The sequence below is a fragment of the Serinus canaria genome, chromosome 1 (genome assembly GCF_022539315.1).
Source record: "Serinus canaria isolate serCan28SL12 chromosome 1, serCan2020, whole genome shotgun sequence".
Lineage (NCBI taxonomy): Eukaryota > Metazoa > Chordata > Aves > Passeriformes > Fringillidae > Serinus > Serinus canaria.
This window is the reverse complement of record NC_066313.1, coordinates 2,584,410-2,596,115: the sequence shown is the minus strand read 5'-3', so window position 1 is coordinate 2,596,115 and position 11,706 is coordinate 2,584,410. Positions and strand designations below refer to the sequence as shown.

General features: G+C 39.3%; 1 protein-coding gene across 2 annotated transcripts in view; it reads right to left on the bottom strand.

The window, feature by feature from the left end:
- Positions 1–11,706, bottom strand: part of EPHA3 (EPH receptor A3) — a 177,178-nt gene that overhangs the window by 43,782 nt on the left and 121,690 nt on the right. For both annotated transcript variants that reach the window (XM_050978116.1, XM_050978122.1), the window contains exon 6: positions 6,468–6,592. In XM_050978116.1, the coding sequence (XP_050834073.1) occupies positions 6,468–6,592 (125 nt within the window). The remainder of the gene's footprint in view (positions 1–6,467; positions 6,593–11,706) is intronic.

Sequence of the window (11,706 nt, the reverse complement as noted above, 5' to 3'; positions counted from 1 at the left end):
CATTTTACAAGACAGTGGTTACCTCTATAACAGTCAGAAGGGAAACCCCACTCGGGCTCCTCAGCTCAGCAAAAAGGCAGATTTAGCTGGTTTTCTATTATGCTATAAAAACTATGAGATAGTTGTGTCCATCCTCATTTGGACAAATCCACACTAAACTCAATCCTGGACTATGCTCATAAACCCTCTCTGCTTAAGAGTCACCTATGTCTGACATCATGTTTTTTACATTAAATAAGAGGAGGACTGGTTTGTAATTTGCTAAGTTTGGATACACTTCACACTGTTGTAAAAAGCTAATCCTGATAAAAGTATGTCTCTGTCCCACTGTAAGCACATAATCTCAACATCTAAGCATGCATTTGGGGGCTGAGGTACTGCTTATTTTACTAAAGCCATCTTGCACCAAAAGAGCATTTTTGGCTTCCTAAATATGGCAGCTGGAACTGTCTCAGGAAAAAAAAAAACCTCTTGGCCAGCAGCCACACATGTGGGAAACTGTGAGAATCTCAATTGTTTAGGTTCCCCAGCATGAACTTTTTTTTTCCTTCTGGAGGTGGTGGGGATTGGATGGGATGTCCTTTTGCTTTGAGCACGGTGCAGAACACTGCAGCCATTGAATCCCGCCGGGCCGAGAGCGGCAGCGCAGCGCGGGCACGTCGGATGCAGAGCATCTCACCTAATCCCCATCGTGTCTCCTGGCGTTGCATTAGCTGCTGAGGGGCTGACATTTCCACTCTGACAACTCTGCAGTGCCAGTGCACGAGCTCAGGGGCTGGAAAACACCCAACACACTCATTGCCATTTCACCTCCACGTGTAAAGTTCAAGCGACTGGAGTTGTTTTAGTGTGTTTGCTCTGCTGTCTGCAGGAATTGAGTCAGGATATTCTAGGTTAGTAGGTGAACATCAGAAACTGCTCACTTTGGTGCTAAAGAAGCCTAAGTGCCCTGTTCTTGGCAGTACTTTGATATACAGAAACAGAAACATTTACACCATGGTTAGGAGAATTGCCAGAATCTCCATGTACTATTCAACATTATGCTCACGAGAAATCACAATGAAAGGAAAAAAGGAAAAAAATAAATTAAGAAAACAGAAAAAGCAGCTAAGTGCCTACAAGTTACCATCCAGAATCTAAACCTCAGATAGGGTGAGCTGGACCCATTCTTCAAAGAATGACTATAAAAATGTTGACCAGGGCCCATTTTCTTTGCACAGTAAAAGTAAAAAGGAAATCAGCATTGGACCTCCTCAGAGTATCCCAATACTTCTTTAAAAAGTTCTCTGTTCTACATTAGGGGAGCAAATTTACAGGAGGACACTGTAAAGAGCTAACAGGATTGTGCAAAATTATTTATTTTTGAACTAACAAAGGCCTAGTATTATAATTTGCAGGCTTTGCTTATCTCACCATTCAGTTGGATGTAGGCAACTATTTTAATTTCAAAGACATAATAATCTTGTCTTTAAAACACAACATCTTTTGTGTATGCTATGACTGGACATTCATTTTGATCTCGCTTCAGGCTGCTTTTATGAAATGCAAACATTTCCTTCTGGTGCAGATACATACGTGCAAGGGAAAACACAGTCATGGCCCTGTCTGTTAATAATCCACATTGGAACTTGGAAAATAAACCTTTAAAACAATGGTATGGAGGATGTCATGGTATCTCAGTTTATGGGAAGCTTTTTACACACATATTTTGTAAGTCATTTTTTATGTTAGCAGTAATCAAATCAGTGCAACACCACATAAAAGCCCAAGTTTATCTTTCTTGGGGATAAAGCAAAACTTCAGAGATACAGCACTAGAGCTGCCATAAGCAGAAGGAATACACAAAAAGGAGAGTCAGTCCTTGCCAAGCAGAACTTCAACCAAACACTCTGAGGATAAATTTGAACTTGGATGCACAAAGCAATTTCTCCCTGAATATTTCTGCATAGTTTACCAGACACAACCTTTGCTGGGAAGCAAATCCTACTGCTGTTAGTGTCTCATTTGCAAGTGACATTTTATATTTTACACTTGGTTTTACAAAAAACATACTTTGGAGACATTTTAAATTGATACCAGGAAGGGTGAAAGGTTTGCCCTTTCCCAGATAAGCACAGAAAAGGCTTATATTATAGAAGGAAAAATATTTTTTCCATCAGCTTCATGTTCACTTGAGAGGCCAAAACCTGAGTACACATTTCTGGGAGGAGGCCACAGTTCTGATACTCTTCCCTTATTGCCAGAAGTGAGCTCTGCATGGATATGACATTTCCTACAAGTCTTGTGGAGTATTCATGGTCTACCTGCACTTAAAGCCAGAATAATTAGAGCTCAAAAGCAAAAAGTGCAATGGGATATGATGCACTTTTTCAGCCTCAAAGTGCAGAGCTCTGTGTTGGCTTTAACCACTGATCACACAATTCCTAGGATGGCAAAAGCAAATCTATTTTAGCAACCTGAGCCTGCAGCTGAATTTCATTCACTGTTTGCAGAAGACTCCATCTTAATAAAGAGTATGTGATTTAATTGTTACCCACATGTTTAGTTGAAACAATTAATGGTTTCTGAGTGGTGTTTAAGAGATGGCTTTTTTCTGTACCTTCACATGACAAGATACCCCTTCAAGAGAACATGATTGTGTGAACAAGGACAAGGAGGAAACAAGAACAGGGCCTGTGCAAGGGAAAAACATGGCTTTGTTATTCATGCACTTTGATGGATGAGACACTTAAAATTCAGCACAGTATTATATGGATGAACTAAACTGAGGTGTCATTTAGTACTATTAACTTAACATAAAATGCTATGCCTTACCATAAAATAAATGCCTAAAAATTCCATATGATCTCCCTCTGAAAGAAGATTTTGTGTCTTTTAAATGTTTTGAATAAGTAGTGATTGGGGCTTCATAATAAAGCTCTAAAATTTTTTGCAAAAAATACAATTCTATTCCAAGCACTGCTTTTGAAAAACTGCCACTCAGTTCATCATGCTATGAAGGGTTCAAAGCCTGGTTGGATGGGACTTTGGACAACCTGGGACAGTGGAAATTATCCCTGCCTATAGCAGGGGGTTGTAACTGGATGATCTTAAAGGTATCTTTCAACCCAGGCCATTCTGATTAAATCCAAGAAATAGTTGAAATAGTTTCCTAAAGCTGTAGCTACTGATTTCTTTAGACACATATAAAGCTCTGCTCTTTTGGCTACACAAAGGCAATAATTGGTGAAAAAAACTCAAATGAGCAGGTTAATTAACTGCCCTTGAGAAACTGAATATATTTCACATATTTTGTGACAATAATCCATCAGAAAAAACTACAAGACATTACGATTTAAGTACATGACATTGTATTTTTTATTCCAAATCTCTTGTAATATCCGAAATACCTTAAGCCCAGCTTAGCAAAATAATGCCAAGAACAAGATGCATGACAGAATTGGGCTGACCTGCATTGCTCTATTAATGCTCTAGCTTTTAATTTCTTTATGATGAATGCTCTTTTTAATGTCTAAGAGACCACAAAAGACATCAAGTGAAAACAAGCAGGATGAAAAAGGATGGCTGAACATAAACCATCTAGCAGCAATCAGGTAGGACTTGTCAGGAGAAATACCTAGATTTGCTAACTCTGAAGGGTTTATTTCCATTTAACAGCAGAGGATTTTCTGATGAGCACAACCAAGATGATTTCTGAAGCAGAAAAATCAAACGGACTGGACCAGTTTGGAAAGAAACCTCTCCTTTTAAAAGAGGAGGGAAGGAAGCATGCTCAGAGATCCCAGACTGAAAAACAGCATCTTCCAAAGGTGTTTGGTGGAGGAATAAAGAGCTACAATTCTGCATGTACATGAGCTGCTCTGGCCCCAGGTAAGTTTACCAGAGAATTCATTTTGAACCTATTGGCGAAGCTTAAAAATACATAGATTCAAGTCTCCTGACAACAGATTTGCTTTTTAATTTTTTTTTTCCCCCTCATAAACCCTGAGGAATAGGCTTCTGACTCCCCAAGGGCCTGCAGAACACACATTAAAAGCGCTGGTGCCAGAAAGGTTGGCTTTTTAAAAGCCTTTTGCTCTAAATGGTCTGGCTCCCATTGTCAAGCACTTGGCTCCCTGGTTTAAGAAAACTGTCTGGTGCATGTGAACTCTTGATCACAGACTTCAAAGGGGAGAAACACATGTGCAAGATCAGCCTCCTAAGACTGGTGGGCTGTCTTATAAAGCTGTCTTCTGACAACCAAGTGCTCCCTGAGAGTGGATACACCCGGTGGGAACAGGGGCTGCCTGCTCTGCCTGTGCATAAAGCAGCAATGCATGGCAATTTTCTTCAACAGAAAACCCCAATTTCGGGGTAGAAAAATGATCAAAACATCCCAAACCAACACAAATAAAACTTGTTGGTGATTTAATTAAAATTAACTGAATGTGCACAGCGGGGGAAAAAATCTCTCCCTTTGGGGCAAGTAAAACCCAAGAGATCACCTGGGTTGTTTTTGGCTGGGGTGGAATTAATTTTCTTCACAATATCCAGCTGCAGCTTGGGGAATTGCACTGAAAACAGACAGGTTTGATAATACAGAGATATTTTTGTTGTTGCTGGGCAGTGGTTGCAGGGTCAAGGCCTCTTTCCAAAGAGGAGGCTGGGGGTGAGCAAGGATTTGGGAGGTGACAGAGCCAGGACAGTGGATCCCAGCTGAGCACACAGATACCCCATCCCACGTGGCACCATGCTCAGCTTGTAAGGCTGGGATAGAAGAAGGAAGAGGGGGATATTTGGGGTGTTGGCATTTGTCTTCCCAAGTCCCTGTTACTTGTGATGGAGCCCAGATTTCCTGGGGATGACTGAAACTGATCCTGTCCCAGTTGAAATTTAGAAAAAAAAAAAAGTGAAAGTCCATGGAGGCTGCTTCATTAAGTGAGACTGAGTTGAAATGTTTTGGATGATTTCTTTTTCTCCCACTATCACCAGCACAAGGTGTGTATAGATTTTTACCAAGGTATTTGAAGGTTCAAGTGCTCACCAAAAAAACTCTTACCAAAATCAGATTGCATAAATTTGGGAGAAATCTTTTCAGCATCCAGCCTTCTGATCCTCTTTCTTCATCCAAAGATCAGGTATGAACTACCAACACTACATTGTCCCCCTCCAAAGCTCCATGAAAAAAAAAAAATTAAAGATTACCTGAATACTGATAGAGTATTTTTAACAGCATTTCTTGGAGGATATTATCACCACATCTTCTCTGGTATGTATGAAATATAAGCCTGATTATTAGATATGAAGACTGTTATCTAATGCTCAATTAAATCAGAGTTCTGGCATTTTTTTCAAAGTTTGTTAATTCCAGGAGCAATATATCAAATAGAGCTATCAATAGATCTATCAAAAAATGGATAATACCACACTCCTCAATCTCCACAGCAATTTATGGTCTTTTCAATTCTACCAGTAAGACCTCCTAAAAACATTCTATTACAAAGACTTTCTTTTTGTTTTCTAAATACAGATCTCTATAAGATGTCTAAATAAACAGTCATAAATAAAAGAAAATGTCAATAAAAAGCAGAAGGTAGATTTTCTTTCATTTGTCGTCATTTGCTTACAATTTATGAATAATTTAGTTATTCATAGAAACAACTTTCACAGTGCAAACCAGCCCAGTAGGCCAGCCAACATTTTCCACATAATTTTCCTGTAAAAGATGCTCATGCTACAGGGAAGTGCCACCAGCATGTGGGTAAATGGATGGACACTGACAGCATGATAGAACAGCATAGTAAGAAAATTTTAGTTGAGAAAACAAGAAAAAAATAGGAATTACTTATTGATTGCATTTCTTTGTGTTTGTTTGATGTGCTTGGGGATTCCCTATGAGGAACAACTGAGGGAGCTGGGGGTGTTTAGGCTGGAGAAAAGGAGACTCAGGGGTGACCTTAGCACCCTACAGCTCCTGAAAGGTGGCTGTGCTCAGGCAGGCAGCACTGACAGAACCAGAGGTCACAGTCTCAAGCTGCACCAAGGGAAATATAGGTTGGATATTAGTAAAAGGTTTTTTACAGAAAGTTCTGGATAAAGTTCTGGAATGGCTGCCCGGGGAGGTGGTGGAGTCACTATCCCTGGATGTGTTTAACAAAGCCTGGATGTGGCACTGGGTGCCAGGGTTTAGTTGAGGTGTTGGGGCTGGGATGGACTCGATGGTCTTGAAGAGATCAAGAGCCAAGGATCAAGAGATCTTGAAGGTCTCTTTTAACCTAGTCGTGAATTCTGTGAACTTGGTAGACGACACAATGATTTCACTTTGCATTTCCTGATGTTCTCATCCCCAAAAATGGAGCAGTTCCAACTCTCAGTGCTGTTGAGGCAGACTGTACAAACCTGAGTGTTTCTGAATCCTTAACACAGGCAAGATGCAATGATTTCATCCCAGCAGTGCTGAGCAAACCCCTCCCCTTTGACCTTCCCACCTTTTCGTAGTATTTGACCTCGTAGTCCAAGATGATCCCGTTGGGATGCTCAGGCTCCTGCCAGGAGAGGGACACGCTGTTCCTGGACGTCCTGTCCTTCCTTATGACTGTGATGGGGGATGGAGCTGCAGAGGGGGCAGGGGGAGAGGGGAGGGAGAGAAGCAAACTGAGTTTATCTCTGTTCAGCTCTTGGCAAAGAGTGAGGTTTCTATTTAATCCAGCAAAGGTCTGGCCCCGCACCGACAGCAGCAGCTGGATTGCAGCCGTGGTACTCCTGCCTTGGAGCACCCTGGCCTCATGGAAAACCAGCTGAGATTTACTCCTCCACTGGAGGAGGAGTGGTGGAAAGGCAGCAGATGGTTTTGATCTGCTACTACAGTGTAAGCAATGAAATATATTCAGTGGGAAATTCAGAGCAAAATAGCAGCAGTACCTGTTTGTTATAATGCTGAGGTATTATCATTACCAGACTCTGCAGAACTCTGACTTTAGACTCTCCTAACATTTTGATAAGAAAGTCTAAAAGGGTGCTGGGATGCATCAAAGTACAAGGAGCTGCTGGTACTCATGGCTGGGAATAACCATCAGCACAATTCAGCCTGTTTGGCATCATTATTTGGTAAGTTCTCCACTTGAAAATTGCTCCCATACACACTTCACTTTTCATCACATTTCTTTGAAAATGAAAATGAATAAAAAGGGAAAATCTAAACTGCAAAATAGCATAATTTTTTTATGTGCATTGATCAGGGTTAGGCATGACAACTGATTGCATACCATAGGTTCACACACCACCCACAATGTGGAAATAGTATCAATGTTAAACACACACATAAAAAAATAATAATTACTTCAGATTCTTGAACATTGGTTCAATTTTAGACCACCCAGATCCATAAGTTGTTCCAAGACCTGGTCTGGGTTTCCTGGACTCACTGAAAGCCACACAATCTTTAAAAATTATTTTGTTTTGTTTCTTTTGGGTTGACTTCCCACTCCAAATGCTTCTCTTCCATGGCTTTGGCTAAAATTCATCAGATTGTATTTTACAGATCACACACTGGAGGTTGTAACTGTCATTTCAAAAAAAAACCTTTTACTAATAAACAGCCTTTTATCTTAACATGTAAATAAAATCTGTTTATAAGTTCAACATTTGCTATCCTAATAAAAAGGCTCTAGAGCTGATCTCAACAATTCAGTATAGGCTGAACCCTCTGAAGGTTTTATTGTTCATATAAAACAAGCTGCACTTTATAGGCATTACAATTTGCCTGCTTCAGCCAATGCCCTTTCTATCTAAGTTTTCATTTTTGCAAAAGAACTTTCAGTAGTCAGGAGGAAAAAATATTTAAAAAACAGAAGAAAATTAAAGAAAAATAAAGGTTTTAATTAACATGAATTTCTGAAAATTCATTCTGCTTTTGATTTTGCTGAACTTCCAGCAAAATATGCTTTCTAGTACTGAGTCATAATCTAAGTATTGAAATCCTCCTTAACAAGAGTGGAGGATCTACTTTTTCATGTTCATTCCAGGCTGAACACATCCTCTGAACTGCATTTTCACATTTCACACGGTTCACAAAAGATTAAAAAGTAGCAATTTTTTTTTTCTTTTTTTTCTAGCAGGAGGAATTTATCCTGAATTTAAATTCCTAAAATCAATCTGGGAGAAGCAGACAGGATTTGTGTGCAACAAACATCCTTCAGCAATTCCACTTGAATACCACAAACCAGTGCCAGAGCCAAAACACAAAGTGCTTAACAGGCTGAACTTCCCTGTTGTAGCCAGCTCCATGGGAACCCATATATCCATACTTACTGCTTTTATGCTCTCCTAAGTCATTTTTATGTCTTCTTTTTAAGTCAAGCTATTTATCCCTCTTTTTTTCTTACTTTTTGGTTTGGTTTTTTTTTTTTTTTGGTATGTGAATAGATTATCAAGCCCAGTACCCAGCTGGTAACACTTCCCATTAAGGTAAAATTAATACTGATTTTATGAATAATTAATATATGATTAACAGAAATGGCTTTCCCCCTAATAAATTACGGTAATTTTGCTCTAAAAGATTCTCAAGGCAGGCTGAAACAATCTTGCATGCTCCAATACAGACAAACTTTTAAAAGCAAGCTTTCTCCTAACACAGTATTAATTATGTTGAGCTCATTTGCACACATCTCTGCAGATGCTACCAGTAACTTATCTCACAGCAGTTTATTAGAAAACATCTGCTCTGCAGTTATCAATAACATTATAAAACATTCATATACCTCCCCTAATCCCCAGGGTTCCCAAAGCTGCTCAGAAATGAGACATCCAGAGTGTCTGGAAGAACCAGAATCCCACTGCATGGGCTCAGGGAGGGGAGATAAATAACCAAGAGAACATCATGTTTCAGCCACCTTTGATCCCACACCAAGGTGAGACAAAATGGAAAAAAATTCCCAGCACAAAACCTTTCTTTGCTGGCCAGTGACAAGCTGGACTGTCACAGTTTTAAATTTTAATGCATTCTTTTGGGTTTGTTTGTTTTTTTTTATTTTATTTTATTTTGCTATACCTGTACGATAGGTGGGTTTGAAAAGTGCTAGAAGGCTTGAACCCAATTAAAGAAAATACCTTGTTCAGAAAACTTCTAAGTTTGCGCTTAACTCTACTGCAATCAATGCATTTAAGATACAATAAGAGTTAAGGTAACCTGAATATGGTCCCAACCCAGAGCTGGGGGGTACTTTGGAGAAATAACCTGACATTTGGACCATTTAATTAATTTCTTGCTGTACCCATGCCCAGAATACAATGTAAAACTTTATAAGCTCTGTTCTAAATACAGTCTAAACAGAAGTCAGCCTTAATTTCCATAGTGTAACATCAGAGCAGCTCAGTTACTGTATTTCACTATTTAATTGGAAGCATCTGAAAATGCAGCAAAGAGAAAAATCAAAGTAAAGGCAGTTAACATTATAAACCTATAAACAGTGAAGGCATCACCATGTGCAACAGTGCTCAGACTTTAGTCTTCCATAGGAGGGAAAGAGAATCAAGAGTTTCTTAAAGAGAAATAAATAACCACAACAGGACGAGATGGAATTCAAAATCAGGCTACAAAAAGGAAGAGAAATACATGATATTTAAAACAGTCATTTTTCATTGAATTTCCATTATTTTTATAACTTAAATTGAAATTTAAAAATCAAATTTCTATCTTAAATCTGCAGCTCTCACTGACAAAAAAACTGGGTTAGCAAATAATGAGACATTATTAAGCTTTTTAGGATTAATTGAAATTTTAAAAACTATATGAGAGTATCCACAGGAATGCAAAGATTAAATTAGTTCACCATTTAGAAAACTTGCACCTAAAGGTAAAACTTTAGTAGAGTACTTTTTAGACTAAAAAGATGTTTCAGTGATTTTTTAATTAATCCCATGTCTCATATGCCACCAGGTATTCACATTTTTATGTCATATATAAATACATATTTATGTATATACATTTTAATGTAATATCTTTTGATTCATGTATTAGCACTCAACTTCTTCACTTGAATAGTAACTGGATTTTTATGAGTAACTTTAGGCTTGTGTGGACATATATGTAGATTTTCAGTCTCAGCAGCCCCATGCATTGCACAGAGAGGCATTTTTACACTTCACATGGTTCAAATTTGTCTGGCACTGCAGCCTAAGTGCTCTGAGCACTTAACAGGAACCTTGAACACTCCCTGGAGCTAAGAGGGGAAATGTACTTTGAGCGCTCGCTGTTGTTAGGTAGCATTTGTGACAACTGGGAATGTGGATGTTGAAAAGGTAACAAACACAATGATTCAGGGAGCTCAGGCTCAAGTGTAAAAACCTCCTCAGTCATGACTATTAAAGGTGCAAGCAAATAACATGAAGGATCTGCAGAGACGACAATAAAACTCTGCTCAAATTGATTTCCCACTGAAACTGACCCCAACAGATGATTTGTTTTCCTCCAGTTTAATAGCAGCTATATATAAATTTCCTTATTGACTTTTTCCTTATTCCTTGGTTATTGTTTTCATATGTGACTGGCTTACAGATGTATAAATGCACCGAAAGAAAATTCCCTGTCCTGTGGCAGGGAGAACTCAGTATTAACTCTGTGAAGGCACATGTGTACAACTGCTGAAACATTTAGAGTCCTATTGTTGCTGGCTTAGGTTTCTAGGTCACAAATTAAATTTTAGGAAAGGATTTAATTCTAAAATGACTCACAGCTCACTTCCAGCTTTTGCTTGCAAACAAGAGTAAAATGTGCTTTGCCTAGGATATTCCAAACCATGCTGAAAAATGGTGACCAAGCAGAATTGACTGTTCTACTCAATTTTCAACTCCTGCCCTGCTGAAAAAATGGAAGGCTTGTTCCTTTTTCTTTCCTTAGAAAAGTGATCCTTTTATTATCTAATCACAATACTGTAATCTGATATAACCTATAAATTTTCTTTGATGTCTATGATACCCCCAGGAGGTAATATGGAACAAGAGCTGTAAATAAAGATCATAACCTGAAAATTAAATCTGCATTCTCTTATCCAAAGTAGGATCCACTGGGACTCAAACCTAAATCTGCCAGTCTTAGAGGACCAGCATCCAAACCACAAAACTATCATGCAATTTAAAGTAGAAATACCAGTGTCTGAATGAACAAACTGATCTCTCACCTGGGCTTTGTTTCTCTGGGACACTGGAACCACATCCACAGCCAGGACAGGAGAGAACTCACCATGGTGCTGGCTCTGGCACTGCTCATAATGCTCTACACACACATTTTGATTCATGCAAAACCACCCAGCACCTAGTGGGTTTTTTTGAGAACCAACCTTTTATCTTTGGGTTTATCCATCAATTCCACTACTCAATCTTTAAGAGTCCCAAGCAAATCTGTGTAATGATGCAACACCTCCATGACATGATCTCACTAACATGAAGTCTGTGAACAGCTGTGCTTTGACTTGGAATCTTTAACACCTCCAGCATCTATTCTGTGGATTAGTGTAGAAGGGGTTTGAGAGAAGCCTGCTCACAGAAAGCAGGACCTGCCCTGTTTTCAACCTCCTCTGGCTGCACTCCTGTTCACTTTCTCTGTTAAGCACTGCTACAGGATTGTGCTGAAGCAAGCAAGCCCCATCCCAGGGGCACAGTCCAAGAAGGTCCCCAGGTGCCTCCCAGGAGGCAGGAGGAGGGGGAAACAGTCCCACTTTAACAGCTCTT